Source organism: Chaetodon auriga, chromosome 9 (genome assembly GCF_051107435.1).
Source record: "Chaetodon auriga isolate fChaAug3 chromosome 9, fChaAug3.hap1, whole genome shotgun sequence".
NCBI classification, from domain to species: Eukaryota; Metazoa; Chordata; class Actinopteri; order Chaetodontiformes; family Chaetodontidae; genus Chaetodon; species Chaetodon auriga.
The window spans coordinates 17,253,986-17,277,914 of NC_135082.1; the positions used below are offsets into that span (position 1 = coordinate 17,253,986).

Consider the following 23,929-nt stretch of genomic DNA (forward strand, 5'->3'; position numbering starts at 1 on the left):
GCCTGATGTTACAGCCCTACTGCAGTGTGCAGTATGGAGCCTTACCTCCTATTTGATCTCAACACTCCCTCTTATAAACATGTCAACTCCCCGACTGATTGTTTGTTTGTTTTGTACATGCCCACATGTACATTGAAAAAGGTTTTGTTTGCTGTAATTGTTTCACCTATTGAAGCCCAGCAAGGGAAACTTGTACTACGCAGGCACATTTTGAAGCCTTGTATTTGCCATAGCTGTACTTAAAAGTCCTTCTACACAGATAGATTAAATAGTAATAGCAAACTACCTCTTTCTACCTTAACTAGGGTTGACCTCATCAAGCCCTAATGCACCAAATTTGTAGTGACCACAACATCAAGCCTCCTGTTTTGCATTGCAGTCAGGCCAACCATGACCATGTCCAGAGCCAGCTTGGAGCAGCCCAGTCGGACCACTGCCCTTTGAAACAATCAAAGCCGCCCATTATTATTATCACCAGGTGGTTTTCCAGTGTCACTACAGCATTATTAGTGTTGCTAATTACTTTTCACATTTTGAATGACACGCACCAGTGAAAGTGGATCCATGCTTTCATGCTCTCCAGTCGCCCCACCCAGCTGAAGGCGCTCTCTGGTGGTCTCGTCTGTGACTCCAGGAAAACACCTCCTCCCAGACGGAAGATCATAAACAGAGGATCGGATGTAGGGCAGGAGAGATGTGAGGACCGTCTGAATCGAGTTATGATTTTCTAAAGGTGCCGGCTGATGATTCATAGTCTTTGCGTGTCCGCCGGAGTTTGAGGTTGTGGATGTAGATGCAGCGTCGCTGACTGACTGGTGCTGGATGCTGAGATGCTGATGACAGGCCGAACCGATCGAACGTCCTCCTCCATCGTGGATGGAGTCCAGCGCTAAAATAGCTGAAAGGCGATAAATCGGGGAGGGAAAAAAGAGCGACAGGCCAATTTGATCCAGTCTGAAGGCGTTGGACCGGGGTGAGGAGGAGATGTTCTGAGCGGGGAGCGGCGGCGGCTGGCGGGATGAAGGCGCCGAGGAGACCGAGGCAGACGCGGCTCCTCCCGCGGTTCTGCATCTGTGGAGTCGGTCTGCTCGCAGCCGCCTGGATCTTTCACTTCAACGATCTTACAGGTTCTTCTCAAGATAAAAATTACATAAACCTCGCGTAGTGTTATCTCCATTAACTGAGCCGATACTTGTGTAGTTTATTCCCGTGCGAGTTACAGTAGAGATTGCAGTAATAATACAGTAATCGTTATAATCTTAAGAGTATTGTAGCTGCACAACAGATTAAAATACCATAAATTTGGGTAAATATATTGCTAAACTTATATTTTAAGAACACTGCGATATATAGTATAATAACTTGTTTTAGAAGTAGTGCGTGTATTTATTTATTTGTCAATTCCCCTTTTTTAGGCTCCCGTGGACCCACCGTGGATCATGACATCTTGTCTAAGAGAGAGATCATCCAGCAAAAAGACGACAACCAGACTGACAGTATCTCTAAATCTGGTGAGGCATTTTTACCATGTGTGTATATGAGTATGAGAGACATTATTTTTTTCATGAGAGCAAAACACAAATGGGAAAAATTCACAGTAACAGAAAATGCTTAATGAGCAAATTAAGATCAGTCTACTTCAATACAGGCTATTGCTGGACTGTCACAGAACGCACTGAGGGCGAGCTCTCTTTTACAACCTCATCTAAGGGTCCTTGCAATACAGTGGATAACTTTTCATAAGGAAGAATTGATAGTAATTTCTAAAGCCACGCCGATAATGTAGATTCATGTACATCAAGTCAAACATGCAGGATTTAAAGCCGTGCAGCGTACAGCTTGATACTTAGCAATTTTGCCTTTTGAGCAGACAAGGAGCTGACACCATGAATACACAGTTTTGGAACCGTCACTGCTCTCCAGACAAGAAATTTTTCTGTGTTGTGATGGATATGACCACATGAAATGGAAATAAGTGCCAGGTTGTTTTTGGCATGAATCATCATAATTAGACATCTTTCAGGAGTCACAGTTTAATATCTTGTTATATATCTGTCTTGTACAAAAACTCACACCAGATCTGGGTGTGTGTGTGTGTTTTGTTCGCAGAGGCAGTGTGTGATCGCGCTGCTCCATCTCTATTAATCTGTTTAAACAAGTCTGTCTCCTCCGTGCATCGACCCACCTCTGCACCTCATCCTTCATTTCTTCAAACTCTGCACATCTAGATGTTTAAACACAGTTAGGCCTTTGAGGGGACCCGGTTGCTAGGAAACTGAATGCTGAATCTCTGGTCGGATGGCGTGTGCATCTGGAGCTGTTCAAAGTGGCTGGCCTGTCGTAATGATCTCCTGATTAGTAGCCTCTCATCAGCAGTTCTCTCATCGCTCGTGTGCGCTCTGATCTGTTTGGCTGCTTGAAAGACTGAGAGAGAAACAGTGACAGCGTCTTACGGGCTGGCGGGAGATGAAGGGATTTTGTAGCCAATTACAGAGATTGAGCTACATATATTGAGCTTGAAAAGAAAAACTTACTGCCTCTGGGAAACAGGTTAACTTCAAGGCTTCAAAGACGTTTTTTATCAGTTACGATGTTCCTATCAGGGCGTCCAAACAAAATCATATGACAGGTTGTCGTAATATCACATCTGTGTCTCGGTCCCTGCGCGTGACGTGTGTTAGCTGCACAATGTTGCCTCTGTGCAGGATCTTAACTACTTTTGTCACACCTGTTTGTTTGTGACCTTTACTTTCAGTGGAGGTTTAATGAATCCTGACTTGCAACTAAATCATAAAACCTTGTGGGGAAAGTCACTTGAAGAGTAGCTTTCTAGATTTACACTGCCTCATGATGAAAGCTTTTTCTCACAGCGCAGTGAGTGGCATTTGTCTGACCTTGTGTGCATGTCGGTGCAATTTAGGAAAGCACTCCCTTACAGTTAAAAGAGGGTGATCGAGACACGTCGACTAACTCGGCCACATTAGGTGCCTCTGAAGGAGGAATCGCTTGGCCTTTGGAAATAGTTGGAAAATGAACGTCAGTGTAAATACCTTGCTGTAGCTGGCCTGAAGTCACAAGAGGAGCAAAAGACTCAATCATAATGCAACTGAACTCGTTTAGTCACGCGACTGTGGCACCACCTTCACCTCCACAATTGGACAAACATCCAACACAGTCACACACATTTCACACATGCACATACAAGTGACTGGAGCTTCAGGGTAGAGATGTAAATTAAGGATTAGTTTCATTACTGATTAACCTGCTGATTATTTTTCTTCTTTCATCAATAAAAAAAAGCAATCGCAATATCCTAAACCCCAAGGCAGCCTCATCAAATTGCTTGTTTTTTCTGACCAATGTTCCAAAACCCAGAGGAGAAATAAATAAATAACCCACAAAGAAAACATCATAAGAAAAAATCCAGGTTATAAGATGCTTTGTGAAACAGGTGCTCTGTGGGAAGCTCTTCCAAAGTCAAGAGGCAACAACAGGGAAAGCATGAGGAGAACCTGAGACTCCTCTCAGAGGTCAAGTTGGAACAAGGGAAAATGACTGAATCAGCTCATGGTTTCAGCTGTAGTTCAGGGACTTCCCTCATTTTATTCATCACTAGCTTACTCTCTGTCCATCTGTTCTCCAGCCGTCATTGATTTTCCTGAGGACATCTTTACTCTGGAGCAGAAGAGACACGGAGCGGTACTCCTTCACGTCTTCTGCGTGAGTATCAGCTCTGCCTGAAAACCAGAATTTAAAATGAAAGGAGCTTCGTTCGAACTCACAAACAGATGCATGTGTGAGCCACGTGGCCAATAATGTGTCCCTTGTATCTGACAGGCTATCTACATGTTTCACGCGCTGGCCATCGTGTGTGATGTTTACTTTGTGCCATCACTGGAAAAAGTATCAGAGGTATGAACATCTAATGTGACTGAAAACAGCATAACATAAGACATAAAGTATCATTCGTCAGCTGAAAAATAGCCTGATCCTTTTGAGAATCGATGAGTTGATAGTTGATGTTTTCTTTGTGTTCTCTTGGTTTTACCAAAGCACCTGTTACCTTTAAAACACCTTTAAAGGATAAGGATAGAGTTATTTCTTATTTTTCTTGATGTATTTCCCCTGGAAAGAGGTAAACCAACAATGCATTAGTCCTTCTATAACTACTTTCTGACCTGTGGTTTCAAGGTGTAAACCTTTAATAATGGATTATAAAGGACTATTGTTTCTTTATTTCTATTTTTTTTTTGTTTATGGATCAAAAATTTCAGCTGAGCATTGTGGTTAGTAGAGAACATTACTGAAAAAGGACTAAATAATGCATTTATTGGGGGGACTATTTTCAGTTGTGGATTAATACACATTTGGCACCGTAGTGATTATTTACAGCATGTGGGATAGACTCATATTAAACTACAATGCCCATGTTCATCGAAATAAAGGAAGATGTCAGCCAGTGCAACAGTGTGGCTCAGTTATGGTTTTTGAATATTTTTGGACAACAGTGGAGTTCTGTGGCTAATATCAGGCTTTAGATACCAGACATTACTTTTCAGTAGAATCAATCCATTGATTTTGGATTTGTTGGCAATCAGAAAATGCAGAACATCACCAGCTTTATCCTTTCATCTGTTCAAACTCACACTCATCCTCTAGAACCTTCAGCTCAGTCAGGACGTGGCCGGGGCAACCTTCATGGCAGCTGGGAGCTCGGCCCCCGAGCTCTTCACCTCTCTGATTGGTCAGTGTGATGTTCATCTAATCAGTCACTCACTCTAACGTGTTAGCCCAAGCATTCCTCCATCAACGCTCCAGTAACCTGCAATCACATGCATCTTCACCTGATTAGGACTGACAGAAGTCAAGTGTGTGTGGGCAGAAGCACTGATTGACCAATTTTAAGCATTAAGTAGGCGTCAAAGAAAGACATTTCATTTTGCTTGATGGTTTGCCAGCTCATCCGCAAATTACTTCTGTGGCCCTGATGTTCTGTCATCAAGCATTTTTGTTGTTTTCCCAATGCAGTAATTTTCAGTAAATATGGATGAAGATGAAAAAAATACCCTCTGAGTAGGAAACAACAAAGAAATTGGGACTACGAAAAATATCATCGAGATAAAAGTTTCTGGGGTGAAATTTAGACAAAAGAAGGCTTGTTATTCACAGTATTTGGAAACTGCGGCCCAGATATTAAACAGAGGCAGAAACCATCTCACTGATGTTTTTGAAACGTGACAAAGTAGAACACTACTGGGGATCTATCCTGGATATCATGTACGATTTATTAAAATGGCCTTGAAGCATATGCATTACTGTGGCTTGTAAGAGCGAAAGCTTTGCTTCTAAATCCCTGATGCTTAAGGATATTTCTCATATATCATCTCTGAAATAATCTTTTTATTCACAAAGGAAAAAAGGCTGGCTTTGATGAGTATTGGAGTGACGTTCGGCAATATGCAGTAAATATTGTGCAATCAGTAGCAGAAGATCTGTCCAGCCCCTGTGGTTATGAACAAAAGATGCAATATTTCTGTACAGAGGAGAAAGATACCATGGCTATCATTATGCACTTTTATGAATGGGAGGGAGCTACAATCCATCACTTTCGACAGATTGTCACATTACATTCATTTTTGCTGATGATTTATGGTTTACTCTTTCCTGTTCTGTGTTTTTAGGGGTGTTTATCACAAAGGGAGACGTGGGTGTGGGAACTATCGTGGGATCAGCTGTCTTCAACATCCTGGTCATCATCGGCATCTGTGGCATCTTCTCTGGACAGGTACAAACACTGTGTTCAGACCTGAGGCCAAAAGCAGGATGAACCAAACATTTCTGAGCTGTAAGAGAACAAAATGACAAAGTAAAAATTCATTACACACATAAAACACATAAAGTGTAAAACCCTCTGGCCCAGACAATGATAACATCTTACACTAACCGCATTATGTTTTTCGTCTTCTCTCTCCAGCCCATCTCTCTGAGCTGGTGGCCTTTGTTTCGTGATGCCATCTTCTACATCCTATCCATAGTGGTGCTTATCCTGGTGAGAAACCGGGGAATTCGTTTTCTGTCAGCTGAATCATTGCATCAAAGAAATCTGTGTACCAGTCACAAGTGAAGGACTAGAGCGAATAAAGTCTATTTATTATGGTGGTCAGTAGACTGTCTGACTGTATCTTACAGTATTTTTTTCATTTTATTTGCAGGTGATCTATGATGAGAAAGTCATGTGGTAAGACTGTAATGAAACTTTTTTACATTTCAGCACTTGTGCTGTTTGAATATCAGATCAGTTTGCAAGAGAGCCGACTGTCATTTTGTTGAATTTACGAATCTGTGTTGCTGTTTGTATACATGTTTCAGGTGGGAGACCATCATCCTGATCTCTATGTACGGTATCTACATAATTATCATGAAGTGAGTCTCCTTCTCTCCCCTCTGACTTTTCCATCATGTTGATATCAAGCCATTACGTACTCTATACACACCAAAGACACGGTAACTTTTTTGTGTGTGTGCTGTCTCCTGTGTAGGTTCAACAGATCTCTGCATGGCCTGGTAGAGAAACACTGCAGCAGAGCTGGACAGCCGTGTCTGAGCAGCCTGCGACGGACGACTGCTGTCGGAAGCATTGGAGACTGTGACAACGACATGGTGCCGCTGAAGCCAGGTGCAGAGCTCATGTTTGTCCATCCATAAAATCTAAAGTTCCGTCTGTCTCTGAGTAGCTTTCATCAGACCTAGTGACACAGTTCAGGCTGCCAGTCAAACCCATTTCTGTGCCCCTGTGGATTTCCAACAGGCTGAAATAGAACTAGACCACTTTGATGGACAGATGTTTTCTCCATTTTTTTGTCCTTCCATTACTCTGTTCTCTTTGTCATATTAAACTATTATTTCCTTTCCACTTTCTCCAGATTCATGTGTGGTGGCCGGCCAGGATTCAGGGGTGGTGATGGTGGATGAGATGCTGAACCTGCACCCCCACCAGCTCTCCTTTTCAGAGGCAAGCCTCCGCCTTCTCATCACCCCGCATTTCCCCCCCTTCACCCGCCTGCACATGGCAGGACGCATGGTCATCAACGAGGTACACTGCACGCGCTCGCATCCTTCACATAACGCCAACTTCCCCTGGTTTTTTGGACTGTGTTGGTGGGTATTTAAGTGAGCATGTGCAGCATTTTAGAAAGCAATATGTCTCTGTCAACAGGGACACGCCAATATAATGAAGAATCACAAACTCACCCTTGTGTACCTGGAAGGGTTGCATCAGCTATTAGTAAATTTGTTCCAAATTGTGCATTGTTGACTGTCCCTAAGTTCTTAGTAACAATTACTAGCCAGTCTCAAAGTCATGACTTATGAAATTGGGTTGCCCATTAAAACTTTAGTAAGTTACATCACAAGCTGAAACATAGCCAAACAAAAACAGTTTGGGGGATTTATTTTAACTTATATGTTTATGAGAAGAAAAGTGTGTTTCAGAGTTAGTAGTATTCATGAAGTTGACAATGAGTGAAATATCTATTTATGCTAAGCTAACTGACGCTAACATAACATTGGGTCATTTGAGGTAGGCTATGTTGTTTTTTTGTTTTGTTTTTGTTGTACTTTTTGTGACATTTAAAATCTTACTGTTTTACATCATTAGTAAACAGCATTTATATGTTAGCTATGTTAATTGTTTAATATTACATCTTAAAGTTCACAGCAAATTAGTCATATGTAAGAAAAGTAAAAATAGCTTTGTCAGTTAGTTCAGTTAGCTATTTAGCAGTATTATACATGGCAGTTTTCACCCTTCACTGTAAATGCGCCATATGTTCACAAGTTAACGTTAGCTTTATCAGTTAGTTCAACGAGCTAGGTTGCAGTTATAGGTTACACCTGGCAGTTTTCACCCTTCAGTTAAATGGGTCATATGTTAGCAAGCTAATGTTAGCCTTATCGGTTAGTTCAGTCAGCTATATAGCGGTAAACCTCTGCAGTTTTCACTTTTCACTATAAATGGGTCATATGTTAGCACGCTAACTTTAGCTTTATCAGTTAGTTCAGCTAGCTATGTAGCGGTTACAGGTTATACTTTGCAGTTTATACCCTTCACTGTTAAATGGGTCATATGTTAGCAAGCTAACATTAGCTTTATCAGTTAGTTCAGCTAGCTATGCCACGATTACAGGTTACACCTGGCAGTTTTCACCCTTCAATTAAATGGGTTATATGTTAGCAAGGTAAGGTTAGCTTTGTTAGTTAGTTCAGTTTTCTATGTAACAGTAAAACTTGGCAGTTTTGTAGCGGGGACAGGTTACACATGCTAGTTTTCACCCTTCACTGTAAAATGGGTCACACATTAGCAAGCTAACATTAGGTTGGTCAGTTGGTGTAATTATGGTAATTATACATATCTTTAGTTGCCATGTTGATTTGTTAAATTTCATAATGATTTCACAATAGTAGGATACTATTCAGCGCAGTTTTTGTACAGAAGGTTTGCAGGGAGACAGATTGATAGGGAGATAGATTGGTGCTACAACATCCTGTTTGCTGTCGTTAGATGCATAAGGCACCTAATAATCCCACGCACAAGAACTGAATCTCCCAAATCTGCTTCGTCACTCCCTCTGCTCTCCTGCATGTGTGCTTGGCTCTTCCAATACCAAATTAAAATGCAACAGCCAGTGCTGCCCCCACTCTATGCCTTGCCCCCCATCAGTGCTTTCCAAATCCCCTCTGGTGAATGCGCCTGGCTGCCTGATCACCCCTCCTGCCACTCCTCATATTCTGAGCTTCAGTTAGAGGAAGTCATTACCCAAACGTCGATGCAGTGTTTCTCATGTCATGTTGTTGTTCTTTTTCTTATTTCCCCCTGTCTTTTCTCTGACTTCACCCCATCACTGCTCCCCACTCACAGAGGCAGAGGCTGATTCGAGCTCGAGTTGGCCCAGAGGAGGGGGGAGCTTCGGGGGAGGAAAGTTTGGGTGCTAACGGGCCATGGGGGAGGGAGAACGGGACAGTGGCCGAGGGAGACATGCAGCCGATGGAGGAAGAGAGGGAGAGGAGTAAGGAGACGGGGGAAGAGACAGGTGGGGAATCACAGCCTAAAGAGGAAGAGGAGGAGGAAGAAGAGCAGGAGGAAGGAGAGGAGGAGAATACTCCTTTCAAGCCCTTCATCCTGCCAGGTGAGTCGTGAATCAAAGCAGACATCACACAGAGGCATGGTGGGGTTTTGTAGCACAGGTATCGTAATCTCAGTGGAATCTGCGGGTTAGCTGCATTTATGCACCAGGTCATCTGTTGGCCTCTGGAGATTTTTTCAGCAGCAGTAACTTTCTTTTTTCTCAGAACTTTCTTTGTCATTGATGCTGCTGTACCAAGCATTCCTCTATGGCTTTATCCAACTATTAGTGTTCTACATGGATTTATTGCTGATGGAGCTAATCAAAAATGGATGAAGACTCACAGACTCACACAGGCCGTGCCACATTAATAATTTAGACCTTTAGAAGAATCTGTTACGATCCCTGTGGGGAAACGTGTGTGAATGCGTGTTTGTGTCTGTGTGTGCTTTTTGCGTGTGTTGTCACCATTTCCTCAGATGGCTGGTGTGTGCGTCTGAAGTGGCTGCTTTCCTGGCCAGTGAGCGTCCTGCTTCACTGCACCATCCCCGACTGTAGCCTGCCGCAGTGGGAGCGCTGGTACCTGCTCACCTTCCTGTCCTCCACGCTCTGGATAGCCCTCTTCTCCTACCTCATGGTCTGGATGGTATGAAAGACACTAGTCCTCCACACACACACTCACACACTCACACACACACACGCACACACACACACACACACACACTATATATATATATATATTTACACAGCCTCTTTTCTCTGTGTTTCTGGCAAGGTGACCATAATCAGCTACACACTTGGAATCCCAGATGTCATCATGGGAATCACTTTTCTAGCAGCCGGCACCAGTGTCCCCGACTGTATGGCCAGCCTCATAGTCGCCCGGCAAGGTGTGTGTGCGTGTGTATGCACATGTGTGTTTAATTTGTCTCAACACATATTTACACTGCTGATTAAAACCATTTATACCACCTAGCTTTTTTTGTACGTTGGTATGTTACAAGACTAAATTAAAATATTGAGCGTGAAGGTTTGCACTGGTTAGACAAAACATTTTAACTCCACTAACTCTCTTTCTCTGGAGCTTTCAGCTGCGTCTTACAAGATTGCTTTGTCAAACTAATTCAGAGTACTTTAAATCAATGGCCTTCATTTAATGCAAGTAACCTGAAGCTTTTAATGCAAGGTGAATAGTTAGTGTACTTTTTCTCCCGGAATTATCCAACAGATATTACACATTAAAACAATGGAAAAAATGATAAAAAAATTATATGTTAAATGAGGAAGTGAACATGTGCAAAAACCAAACTATTTGACTGGATGTTTAATGTCATTTGAACACATTTGCTCTACATATTTTCATTCTGTGTTCGTTTCTGTGTGACTCGTTGCAGGGATGGGCGACATGGCCGTGTCCAACTCCATTGGCAGTAATATCTTTGATGTGCTGCTGGGCCTGGGCTTCCCCTGGGCGCTGAGGACTCTCATAGTCACCTATGGATCAGTGGTAACACCAACAGTTTCCTCTGCCTCACATCTTGACCCGTGATCCTAAAAACATAGCAGTACTCTGCTGGTGTTGTCCAAACACAGGGGCACTGTAACTAATATGTTAATGTGTAATCTTTTGTTCGATTGATTACAGTTGGGGACCTTTGTTGTATATCATTCCCCCACTCTCTCCATTTGTTTCCTGTCACTGATGTATAATGAAAGCAAATATGTCTCTGTGTTAGAAGTAATGTAGCCAGTAAAATACTCTATTTAACTCTGAAACGGCACCTCGAATGAACTGAATGACCCTTGTAAGATGTTGAATTTATTAGTAAATGATCTTAAAACAACATTAATTCTGTCATTTTGTTTTTTAGGTGACAATCAACAGCAAAGGCCTGGTGTACTCAGTGATTCTGCTGCTGGCCTCTGTCACACTCACTGTGAGTAGATTTCCACCATCTGTGACCTTCTATCAGTTAATCCATCAAGTTATTATTATTATTGTAAAAAAAGTCCAACATGAGCTGCCTGTTTTTCTTCACCCATGATTTTCATCTTATCTTCTCCGGCTCAAGGCCTGCGAGCCCCTGACTCTGTTTTCACACTCGGAGAATTGTATTTATGGCAGTGCAACAGGAAATGAAGCGTCCTCTCTCTCTGTCTGTTCATCGCTCCTCAGGTCCTCTGTGTCCATCTGAACTGCTGGAGGTTGGACCGCAGGCTGGGACTCTGTCTCCTTCTACTCTACGCCATCTTCCTCCTCTGCTCCATCGCCTTTGAGAAGCTGTAGAGGGCACACACACACACACACACACACACACACACACACACACACAAACACTCCCCCCACGCACAGACTCATAAAAAAGAACGCACAAACGAACAAGTGGTCTGACTCGTTTTCCACCTTCACTGCTGCCATTATCAATCAGATGTACAGAGAGATTTTCATTTTCATGTCACGGTGGCTGTACACGTACGCATTACTGCGGCTGCCCGAAAGCTGCGTTGTTTACCTTTGATAAACGAGTATTTTACATAGTTTTGTACCGAGCACCTCCAGCCCAGATTTTGTGAAATCAAAGCCAACTGATGATGCACTGTCTCACAGCAAATTTATAAAGTATTGAATTTGTATTCTGAAACCAAGAATATTGTAAAAGGAACCCCAAAGTGTGTTAGTTTACCTGTTCATACTTTATGACTGCCACAAGTAACCTCAAAGACCAGATGATTATACGTGTTAAGTTGATGTAGTTGCTTCTCAGTGCGTGCAGTTATTTTATGTAAAGTTTGTGTGAAGTTTTCATCACGCCTTTGTGTCTGTTGTTGTAAACAGCATAGCATGGCTGATCATCACGCTCCAGATAAATTGCACTAAGCCACTGTTGTCTTGGCCTTGTACAGACCGTAGGCCCCCCCCCCCCCCCCCCCCTTTCCTAAAAGCTTCTCAGCACAGAGGCGGTGTTTTTGTGCTGGAACAAAGGCGACTGTATGCCACATGGTGTTTTTGAATGTCTGTGTTCGGAGAGAGTCCTCGAGTGTATGTTGTTGAGTGCAATTAAAATATTTTGTTCTGTGAGGTTTTTCTTCTGCGTCTCACGTCGGACAGTCCGTCTGATGCTCCTTCAAACCATCATTTTGAAATATCCTTCCACAACACTTAAAATGAATACATGTGACAAGAAATCCAGCAAAACACAAGGAAGCAAACCAAAGCACTCTAAATTTAAACCTTTTCCCAACAGAGTGTGGTTGAGTTATGCTAATGAAGAAGAATTCATTAAACACTGGCATTTTACTGCTGACTTATAAAAAAGGTTGCATTCACAGCATAAAATGTCGTCAATAACCAAATTAAAGGAAAACAAAAAAACACATAATCTCAGTTTCCCCTCACACTGTACAACATCACTCACTCTTAACTTGACTCGTATTTAGTGACACAGTTGAGTTTATTTGATGAGAGGTGATGAACACCTGAGCCCAATACTTTTCACTGTAGTTCATGTGAAGAAAAAGACTATTTTAATGCTGCAGGTACACTTTCAATGAAAAACGAATTTAATATTGTGCACTGCCAGGAGCAGCTCAACACAATATAGAAAGGTAAACTTATTATTTTATCATTGTGCGCCATAACATATATGAAACAAGCTCCCGAGACATTAATGTGACGCTTTTTAAGCCGTACTGTCCTCAGAGGCTGAAGGATTTCACTCAACCCAGTTTGCACAGCAACCATTTCAGTGAGACATACTTCCTACGCCGGTAGTCCAGCTGCTTCTCCAAACTGCAGGCGTACTGAGCACCACCTACTGTAGGTAATACACTGACTATTGATAAGTACCTCATACAATCCCACTTTAAATCATCAGAACTATCCCTTTAAGCTCCATAACAAAACATTTAACATAACAGTGCGATATTCAAAAATTGTAAGATAGAATCTGAGCGCTCCAACAACATTTTGGATGAGGTGCAGACCAGCGGACTGAAGTTCAGTCACATGGAGCTGAGAAGCTGCAACCTGCAGCACTTCAGCACCAGAGACAGCTCCACAGCTTCAGCATGCTGAGGAAAGGCTGCTGTCCAAGAGCTGGGACACACACATCAGCGCTGCCCTCCATCATCCGGCTCATCTGTAACAGAAGGTCAGTGCTCACATCTTGTACTTAAGTATAAGTAGCAATACCACAGTGTAGAAATACTGTTAGAAAACTCATGCATTTAAAAGTTCAGTCAATTTTAAGGAAGGTGGAGCTATCCACGTGATGTTCTTCTACACACAAAACTCTTCACTATTATTGCAGCATGCTTTTGTTCTCAGCTTAACTCCGCCCACATTTCTCACCATAGAAACTTAATTGAAATGTTAAAAAATTCAGTCTGCAATAATGTGCTATTCCTTTTTTTCATTCACATCTTTCATACTTTCCAAAATATTCAAATGGATGTTTTCATTTTTTCCTTCATTTTCAGCTTTTATCTCCTCATTCATACTTTCAGCGAGAGCCTCCATTCAGACTGTAAAATGCTCCACATCTTTCAGAAATTATGAGATTTATTCATCTTATTCAAAAAGTACAATATTTCTGCTCCAAAGTACCTAAAAACTGTATATAAATACAATATTGAAGCAGATGTACTTAGTTACTTTGATAATATACTTGTCAGGATACAATTTTTGCCCTTAGCCCCCCAGTTTTCTTCGTGCATTTTCAAGCATACTCAAGATTTAATTAAAATGAGTCATCTGCAGCAGACATCTATCAGCTGATCCAATCATATATCAACCACATAACGCAGTTCCAGCAGGAGGATATGCTTAAATCACATATTCAAAGCAATTACAATGGACACATATTTCAAAGTGATTTTTATTTCAGTCAGGCTAAATCGGTTTCGATACCAAAGAAATGTAAAAATAAAAATAGTACAACAAAGTACATCATTTTACAAATACTCATAATGGAGGTCTGACATATCAGAATAATCAAATAAATTCAAACATGTCACAGTCATAACAAAAATAGAAAAAGTCAATACAGTACATAGAATGCATTAGGAGCTATATACTTGAAGTGTCTGCTATACCATAGACTGTACAAAATTCTACTAGAAAAAACTCCCAGTACCAATGGAATATCAGGTAATATAAAATGTTAAAAAAAAAGAAAGAAATACAAACAATACAACAAAAAAACACTTGTGATGTGAGTGTGTGTGTGCGTTTATTCGTACAGGTGCAATCTGCATGCAAATCTGCCTCAGTGTGACCAATGATAAAAGCAGCTACAGTCGACGTGTGTGTGTGTGTGTGTGTGTGCGCCATCGCTTTGACAGCAGTTGTTTAAAAATGACTCGTGGGGGATGATGTCACTGCCAGACGGTTTCTAAGAAGCTAGCACAAAACACCTTTGAGAAGAGGACGCACCTTTGTGATCACTGGTTTCATGTGCTGGACTCACGGCAGTCAGTTTCCCCCGGGAAGAGCAGCACTTGTCAAAAGTCAGGGTTTCCAAATAAGCGAACGTGTGATGGAGAACTAATGCTGTGAACTGGGATTATACGAAATGAGCCCAGCTTGCTGGATATGCTCGGCTGTATAGTGTTTGGCTGAAGTAACAGAACTAAAAGTTAATTTTGGTGCAACTTTAACGTAGCAAGACTGAAGCTTTTGTGCCGACATCTTAACAAGGCAGAGTTTCCTGTTGGCAAAAAAAGAAAAACTGACTGTGTGTTCCCGTCTTTGTGCCACTGACTTACAGTGACACAAAGACGGTTGTCACGTCGATGATGCTCACTGCTGTTGCGAGTATTTCATAGGATGGTGGACCTTGGCACTGACTGGCTCCCCTCACGGAAACCTCTTCAAAAGATAAATGCACCAATCGGACAAAAGTACACAGACATATGCCACTACAAAAAGTCCACTAGTAACCCGAACAATAACAATAGTAACAATAATAATACTCCTCGAGCGAATACGTGGTGATGTTTTCTTTCTCCCACACGCGAGGAGTAAAAATAGAGAATTTGGCAGAAAAGAAACTGTGTCGTCTCGACAGTCCACGCTGTGTCTTTGAGTGTGAAAGGGTGCAGATAATTAGCTGTGATGCTAATCCGTATTGCTCCTGGGAGCTCCCATGGAGACAGCAGTCACTATGGTTACCGCATGCTCTCTGTCTCTGTATCTAGTGTGTGTAACAGTCCAGGAGAGAGAGTGTGTCTATACTGTATATACGCACAATATGTATGTGTTTGACAGCGAGCCTCAGGGACTCGGACGCCGGCGGGTCGGTAGTGATAGTTTGATCCCCATGTTGACTGATTCCCCCCACTGACGCTGTAGGTATTAAGACCTGATCTGCGATCTGGCTCAGCTACATCATGACAGAGCGTGGAGCTCCGGACTGAGAGGAGGTCTGACGTTTCCATCGGGGGTGGAGTCCCGTTCCTGAGAGGGGCGGGACTTATGGACATGATGTCACTCGGGGGCGGAGCTCTGGTTCTGCTGGTATATGGAGGCCTTGTCCTTCAGCAGAGCCAGGCACAGGTGACAGCTCCAGCTCCCTGTAATACAAGCAGAGCGAGGCATGTGTGTTGAGATGCATCACCATGAAGAAATATTCATTGTTTAGAGAAGAATGTGGATTATTATATAAGATAACAGACTGTCTTAATCGCCGTATCTCTTCTCTACACCACATTTTTCCACACTACGACATCACATCAGCTTTAAGATGTTTACATTGAGCGAAACTTTCAACTTAAAACTTTTTATTTTGTTGGAAATCAAATAAATTTTAAGAATATTACAAGTCGGTGAAATTAATCTTACTTTTACTAAAAGATACATTTTTCTCAGAATTCACAACCCTAACTGACACGGACTAAGGCTTCTATTAACCTGCTACCTGTGGCTTGGAAAACTACCAAAGTGCATCATGCCTCTAAAGAATGCACACTTGGAAAAGACACATAGTCACATAGTCTTATCAAAGGATCAGAGGAAGGAAGGCAACAGGTCAGACTGGAAAGAATGTGGGTGCCAGGAAGGTGAGTCTGAATACACTGGGTGAACTGGTGAAGGGAAGTGATGATATCTGGAATGTCTAACAACATGCGCATGTCTTCAGGGCAGTTAAGTGTTGCTATCTGCTTACCCTCTGGTGGTTCAGTCATCGGGGGACTTAGACAGTACATGTGGTAGCCTCGGTCGCAGTCATCACAGAACAGCAGCTGGTCCTACAGAAACACATTATCACAGTCAGTGTACTGATGAGACAAGAAGATAAGATTCACAATGGATAACGGCAAACAAAAACGCCCACACTCAAAGCCACCACCAGCCCTGGATGCACACTTGGAAACAGAGCTTCAACGATTAATCAAGTCGCTGTCAACTATTACGTTAACTGCCCACTATTTTCATAACAAATTTTCATTTAAAGTTTTGAAAATGTGAATCTTTTCTGGTTTCCTCATTATAACACGGTGCCACAGAAAGTGGGAGTGGACTAAATAGTGGTGGTTCAACCAGCTGAGATGCAGCAGAGTAAACCTATTCTGCACACAGGAACCACTTCTTAAAAAACAAGATAGCTTAAAGAAGGATAGAAGAAAACGTAACGTAAACTGGGCTTGGCTATCTCATAAACAGACAAATATCGGGAAACAGGGCGGACACATCCAGTATGATGGAAATATCATAAATGGGCTCACGTCATTCTCTGAGGTGCCGCAAACATTGCAGCACTTGCACTCGATGCACTGCCAGCGGTAAGTCTTCACTGCAGCCATCATCACTGGTGTGAACTGCAGGCATGTCGGGTGGCCTGCAGGAGGGAGACGACAAGGGAGACATGTTGTCAAGTAAGATAAATACTCGATACTGATGATCATAGAATCATACTTGAACAACCATAACTGGGCACAGCAGGCCGGTCAAACTTTGGATTTCTCTGCGTGATGAAGCAGAGTGCATGGGGCTGTAGCAAGAGCGATAATCAGCATTTAAAGGTTTAGGTGGTGGTGTCTCTTGTTCTTCATGCTGTCCAAGAACAGGAAGCTCCAGTCAATTTATAATGAACGAAGCATCATGAGGTCCTACCTGAGCGTCCGCAGTCTGAGCAGGACACCAGCTCTTCTGATTGGCCAGTCTTCTGGTTTAAGGTGGAGTCTCCCAGACAGAAGTCACAGTAATCGTTGGGCAGGGCCAGCCCGTTGGGACCCTTCTTAGTGGCTGAGCAGGAGAAAGAGTGAAGGAACCTTTCAGTGCACATCAGAACTGTCACCTTAAACTGAATTACCAAAGAAGATGAGTTGAATATCACTATCTTCTTCCAGATGAACGTGCCAAAACTGGAGAGCATATGACTGTTTATAAATCAAATATTTTAAGCTCCGAAGGACAGTTTTACAAACCTGTTAACATCAGCCAACAACAACTTTTTATCTCAATAACTGGCTGATGATGACGTGCTGAATCATGATCAGTGTTTCCCCTATGCTGACTGCTTTGGGGGAGCAGGGTGGGGAGGTGTAACCCATACTCTTGGTTAACTGCATGAGCACCTCCTTTGTTGCTGCATTGCAAACTGACAGCTGCCATGGCTAATAAAATCGTACAGTTCTCTCTGCCTGGCTCACAGTTTTTATCTGTGGCTGTCATTTATTCAGCAGCCACATGTAACAGTGAGTGTAAACCTGCTCTGTATGAACAGATATCAGACCAGAGACCTACAGAAACACATATCAGCATTAGGTAGTTTGCTAACTGCTAACATCACAGCAACTGCTGCAATCGTTGAAAGCTAGCTCACTAGCTGGCTAACACTGGCCGAGCTTATATTTTTTTTGTTTTGCATTGGATGTTTGGTCATCTTTTTTATTGCGATGAAACTAGCTTGACGGTACATGACAGCAAAGTAAAGTGGAGTAAAGACTCGAACACTGAGCTGAAATGAAACAAGTGCACATAAATTAGATAAATAACATCAAGCAATGTTTTGTGTCTTGCAGGTGGGGTGGGCCGCCCCCCCGAGGCAATGGTAGGGGAAACAATGATGATCCAAACTAATGAATGAGTGACGACTGACAAAACGCACTTGTTGAATGTATTTCTAACACAATGTCGCGTGCACAAAAGAAAACAACAGCTATGCGATGGATATGTTGGGGGGACAAAAAAAAAAAGATGGATGATATGCTGGAAAAAAAAATGCCAGGAATCCCAACTGTGCAAGCACGTTTCAGTCAGGAACAATGATCCCAAATCTGCGATTCAAAATCAAAATCATGAAAAAAAGAAGAGCGGAAAAAAAAGAAAAAAAAAAGAATGAGAGAGAGACATCCCTGTAGAAACACACACATGCTACATGGCATGCAACCAAACCTGCGTCCCCTGTCTCTGTCTCTCTCTCAGCACTACAGAGTGACTCACTCTTCTGCTCCTCAGGCTGCCGAGGAGTGGGTGGTGCCTCGATCTCCTCGCGGTCCTCGCCCTCCTCCTCGGCCAGGTGAGAGTGTGTATAGTGGTAGCTCAGGCCAGGACGGTTCTTGTAGCGCTTCCCACAAACTGACACACACACACACGTCATACAAGAATGTTACAGTGATGGCGGCTAATTCTAACTACCGTCCACAAAGGCCCAAGGTGGAACCACAAAACTACGGTGTTCATCACGCCCACAGCTGGCCTTATTGTTATTCAAAACTCATTTTCACATGGTTAATTTTCGACGGACGCGCTAGCAGCAAAGTCATACAGCGGAGGTGAGCATTTGCACAGTGAGCGATGGCCAGCAGGAAGTTACAGAGCACACATGGAGCGACATCTCAGGAAAAAAAAAAAGGAAAAAAGAAAAAGAAAAAAAAAAAAAAAACGCATTCAGACGGTAATTTTTTTTTTAAATCTCTATGCTGTCAAACTTCAGTTCCAGATGGGGTCTTTCAGATCACACCATGCATGGCAGAAAGGTTGTTTTTTCGTCTTTTAGAGGGAAAAGCCAAAGCCTCTTTCGCTGACATGCATGACACATGGACATTGCAAAGGAAGCTTCTACTCACTGTCGCAGGCGTATGGTTTGTCCCTCTCCTCCAGCGCTGCAGCTGCAGCCTCCTGCTTTTTCTTGCCATTCTTGTCACTGCGACCCTATACAACCCATTTAACAGGTCAGACAGACAATACTGGACAAACTACTGAAACAACAATTCACTATTTCAGTTTTTATAACGCTTCAAATTCATCAAAGAACAAGACAGAAAACAAAAACAGAAGGGTACATTAGTGAAACAAAAAGAGAAATAAGTTAAAGTCGGAAACAAAATGCAGATTTAGACAGCAACTCTTTCCTGAGAGTGACAGCATGTAGCCAGTCACACTCCAAGAATGAAACTACCACATTGTGATTCAGAAGAGTCTCGAGGTTAAGAATGAAAACAATTCTAACTACAGCAGAAACTGTGAAATAAAACACCTCTGAACCACAACGTGATGAAACTGACGACAAATCAGTCCTCAAGCAACTCTGACTCCTGACCGTGATCAGACAGACTGCTTTACATCCCCCACACTGATCCTCTGGGATCACACGAGGAACCGAGAGCAGAGAAAGAAGGCACTCACCTTGGACTTGCTCTTGCCTCGTCTCTTAGGGGTCTCGTCCTCAAAGTCTTCGTCATCCAAGTCATCCAGGTAATCGTCGTGGTCCAGGACTCTCTGCAGTGACAGAGTCTCGATGAGGTCTCACCGTTTTGAATGTGTGAAGTCTTTAAGACTGCACTGCCACTGAATGTCTTTTTTTTTTTTTTACACGCTAAACATCAACAAATATGGACTGAAGCAGAATGTTTCGTTCGAAAAAAAACGTGAATTTTGGAAATAATTACATCCATCTTTTTCAGTAGATTTTGACTTTATGATTTGACAACACTCTGGTGTTGGAGCGCATGAAACCATCCTACACAGCCACAACTACAATCTAACTGTACAAACAGTACAATATTAACCATTTAATCTTTATCTGCAACTGTGAGAAATACCAAGTTTGAACAGAATGAATAAACATGCAAAAAAAAAAGAAACCTCTGCAGCATTCGAATGTTAATTTAGGGTTTGATAGTCAACATTACGAATGAAGCTTCAAACTTTTCAGTGCAGCCCTCCAACTCTTTCTTACTTTACATTTAGATTTTGATGCTTGGTGAGAACTTAACTCTATTCAAGGCTGTCGCTCTCTGCTCCCTCCACTGCGCCACACTAAAGTCATGCTGTATATATGTAAGGGGAAAGAACCTAAAAGACTGAGGGAAGAAATCTGTCCCATCTTTGGAACGACAGACTACAAATGACTTGGAGAAATCAGCTCAAGTCAAAAGCTAGTGCCGTTTCACATTACACATGTCATTTGGTGCACTGCGCTGTTCTACATGTGAGCTGCACAAAACAACACTGTTCAGCTAGCTTTGAGCCAGACCTTGCGGACACGGCCAGAGGACGTGTGAGTGGTTGCAGAGGTGGCTGGTGGCTCCACGACTGCCGAATCTTCCTCAGGGCCGCGGATGTCCAACACTCCGCTCCTCCTGTCGAGGGGCTCCCCCTTCAGCAGGGCCTCCAAACTGCTGCCATCCACCGCCCCCAACGCATCGCGCTTCAGACCCAGTTCCAAATCTGCTACACACACAAGACAAAATAGTGATGCATGCATTGACATGACAATAGCACTGCCACAAAGTCCTGTTAGCATGAATGAATCTAATCCCTTGATTATATTTGTATTAAGAGAAAAGTTCCTCCACCTGTAGTAATACCTGCTTTCAGAGGGGGGAAGGCCAAGCGGGGGTCCTCTGGGGGATGGGAACGCCGTTTCTTCCTCCAGCGACGGGCTGGGTAGGTGTACAGCTGCCCTGGTGCTACACCTGACGAGACACGGGACAGACAAATAGAAAAACCAGCAAGTGAAATAAGTTTTGGTTTGATCTATGACACTTACAACTGAAAATAAACAGGCCTTTTTGTGTCTTGTAAGGTATATTTTCTGCACAGATGGCAAGTATATTTTCATATATTTTAATTTAAGTTTGCAAAGAATTAGTTACCATAATATTGAATTACCACTCAGCACTTATTAAATACCTGCACTTCGGTGTCTCTTCTCCATCCAGATGTAACAGTTGGACTGGGCTACACCAGTCTGCGAGTCCAGGAAAGGCATGAGGATGCTGCGCTCGGCACACAAACGAGCATTGTAACTGTGACACTGCTCCATGGCATCTCTGTAATACTGCTCTCCCAGCCTGAAATGTGGAGGTTGGACACTGATAGGTCAAATGGCAGATCAGGACAGACTGTTAAGTATCACTGCTGGATGAATATTTCAAATTAAACAGAGTTAAATTATAATACACAGAGTGTTGAGCTATTTCTTAAAAGGACTTACGTGCTCAATTCATTTCTCTAACTGCTTACAGAGATCTCACTGTTTTGTTTTGGGGTTTTTTTTTGGGGGGGGGGGGGGGGGGGAGTTACATGAAGACATTACCTACACAAATATATAAATATATATATTTTCAGAACCAATGTTCACTCTAGACCTTGTGAAAAGCACTTTGACAAATTACTTGCCACTTACTATCTTTGTCTGGAGCTCTGAACTGCATCAAGACTGTCTTCTTCATACAAACCACCATTTTTTCTTTCGTCAAAATCTGTTCAATTTGTTTTTTAAAGGAACTGTGAGCACAGTGTGCACTAAGTGGGACATTTTACAGCTAACAAATAAACCTTTAAGTGCTCTCTGATCAACAAACTATGTAACAAAGACGCTGCTGTTATCTAAAAAATACCCATGTTATTTCTATGAGCAGACACCAATACATCTGCAATAACCTACTATCAGCTGATACATAATCGATGAGTTGTCAACTATTAAATCAAGTAAAAATTTCATGATTCCATCTTCTTCAATTTGAATACTTTCTACTTTCTTCACTCCTCTATGACAGTAAGCCTAACATTGGTTAGTGGACAAAACAAGACATTTGAGAATTGGCTTTGGGAAACACTGATCGAAACTTCTCAACATTTTCTGCTGAATGACTAATCAATTGATTAGGAAAATAAGTAACAGATTAATCAACAATGATAATAATCATTACTTGCAGCCCTTCTTGAATGGTTCTGTGGTTGGACACAGTAATAAAATCTGCTTTTATTACACTACCACAAATTGAGTTTATTGTGGAGATGCACCATAAAGGAGCAGTGTAATGACTGCAAATAGCTTTACTGGACAACCTACTGTTGCCACTTTATACTGTACACCGCTTAGTGATTTCTTGTCATTATCTAATTAGAATACGGCAGCCATCTTCGCTGAGGCTAAAACGACTAATAACTATGGTCTACGAATAAGTAACTTTCGCCACAAATATAGTCTTTATTCACGGCTTCATTCTCGGACCAATTCCTCACATTGTTCCACGACAATGCTCACAGGCTGTACGATCTCTGCGTTCATTAAGAGGACACCCATAATGGAGCCTTATAATTTCAGACACCAACAGTATCGATGGAGGGACGTCAGAACAAAAGGTTGATTGTTAGCAAGCCTCTCGTCATAACAAAGCACCCGCCAAGATGACAGATAACTGGCAAATTAACTCTCTCCTTCATCTGCAGGTGGCTGGCTAGCAACAGTTTGGATATTTTGTGTGCAAGACCACCTTAAAACACAGCCCGAGTCACTAAGTTAGGGATAAGTAGTGGCTAAGACACAGTTTCACAATGGGTTCGCCTCATTTATATCTGTCCACAGCTAACAAGCTAACCTTAGCTCAGCGGATAACGTTATTCTCTTGGGACAAATATCGTATTCAAGATTGAGCATGCGATGTTTACAGTTTTATGTACTCTGAACTAACGTGACCACTAATCAGGTATACATTAATCTCTGTATGGCTGCTCGTTTTACACTTACGATAAATAAAGGTAAACTTACACTTTCACAACACTGTCGACGGCCGCCGCCATGTTTGCTTATTGCGGTTGTGTGAAGTGCCAATGCGCCTGCGCACACACGTGAGTGACCGTTACTGCCGCTCACGGTGACAAACAGGAAGTGCAACTACTTCATGACGCTGTTGGATCAATGCAGCAGACGCTGAAGCACTTGTATATTTATTTATTTGTTCATTTTCCCATGTAATGAGAATATTATTATTTAATACGACAAATTATTTTTAACAACCACGACACCCCCAGCCTCACCACACAAACACATTTCTTTTTCACTAAAATCCCTTCATTTTTTTGTTGCATAATCATAAGCTCAATCAGCGTCCTATTCACATTTCAGCCCATCAATAGTCCTAACACCTTTACTATATTACTTTACATTGGTCTCGAAATAAAGATCAAAGTAAACTTTATTTGTCCCCATGGGAAAATCTGATTTTGAACTTGCCACTGTGGTTCCACAATTAATTACCAAAACAGCACAAAGAAACATCAATAAGAACAAATCAGCAGCACACATCATTAAACCGCCAATCATAGAACATAGATGAAACACAAGAAGGGCAGCCCTCAACTAAATATAATAAAGCTGCCATGGAATGAGCTGTGTACTGTACTAGATCAGGCTTTGGAGGCAACAGGGGCCCAGGAGAAAATCTGTGCCGCCAAGACCCCCAACAGTTTATGCAGCCATGCCTATTGTGCCTTTTACACTCTGACCTACCATATCTAAATGCAGTAAAAGACTAATTGCAGGTGCAGTGTTTGTTGATGAAGTCAGTATTTC

At 42.3% G+C, this 23,929-nt stretch overlaps 2 protein-coding genes across 9 annotated transcripts; one reads left to right on the plus strand and one right to left on the minus strand.

The window, feature by feature from the left end:
- The first annotated feature begins 535 nt into the window (after window positions 1–535).
- Window positions 536–12,201, plus strand: slc24a6a (solute carrier family 24 member 6a). 3 transcript variants are annotated; one of them, XM_076739496.1, is made up of 17 exons: window positions 536–1,127; window positions 1,416–1,511; window positions 3,644–3,720; window positions 3,838–3,912; window positions 4,660–4,744; window positions 5,682–5,785; window positions 5,975–6,049; window positions 6,213–6,238; window positions 6,370–6,423; window positions 6,540–6,676; window positions 6,924–7,012; window positions 8,918–9,185; window positions 9,602–9,768; window positions 9,898–10,012; window positions 10,517–10,629; window positions 10,994–11,059; window positions 11,299–12,201. In XM_076739496.1, exons 1-17 carry the CDS (start codon window positions 1,019–1,021, stop codon window positions 11,407–11,409), a joined length of 1,767 nt encoding a protein of 588 aa, XP_076595611.1. In that variant the 5' UTR covers window positions 536–1,018; the 3' UTR covers window positions 11,410–12,201. The 3 variants fall into 3 exon arrangements, with proteins under 3 accessions (XP_076595611.1, XP_076595609.1, XP_076595610.1); XM_076739494.1 differs by having other exon boundaries at window positions 582–1,127; window positions 6,924–7,093; XM_076739495.1 differs by lacking the exon at window positions 6,213–6,238 and having other exon boundaries at window positions 596–1,127; window positions 5,975–6,075; window positions 6,924–7,093.
- A 1,467-nt stretch (window positions 12,202–13,668) lies between these two features.
- dpf2l (D4, zinc and double PHD fingers family 2, like) lies at window positions 13,669–23,183 on the minus strand. 6 transcript variants are annotated; one of them, XM_076739433.1, is made up of 11 exons: window positions 23,126–23,183; window positions 21,262–21,422; window positions 20,925–21,044; window positions 20,603–20,796; window positions 19,753–19,845; window positions 19,194–19,278; window positions 18,568–18,702; window positions 17,236–17,367; window positions 16,848–16,960; window positions 16,289–16,370; window positions 13,669–15,695 (listed from the first exon to the last, which is right to left on the minus strand). In XM_076739433.1, the coding sequence occupies exons 1-11, from the start codon at window positions 23,155–23,157 to the stop codon at window positions 15,610–15,612; spliced, it is 1,233 nt and encodes a 410-aa protein (XP_076595548.1). In that variant the 5' UTR covers window positions 23,158–23,183; the 3' UTR covers window positions 13,669–15,609. The 6 variants fall into 6 exon arrangements, with proteins under 6 accessions (XP_076595548.1, XP_076595549.1, XP_076595550.1 ...); XM_076739434.1 differs by having other exon boundaries at window positions 20,603–20,799; window positions 20,937–21,044; window positions 23,126–23,178; XM_076739435.1 differs by having other exon boundaries at window positions 20,937–21,044; window positions 23,126–23,172.
- Window positions 23,184–23,929: the final 746 nt, after the last annotated feature.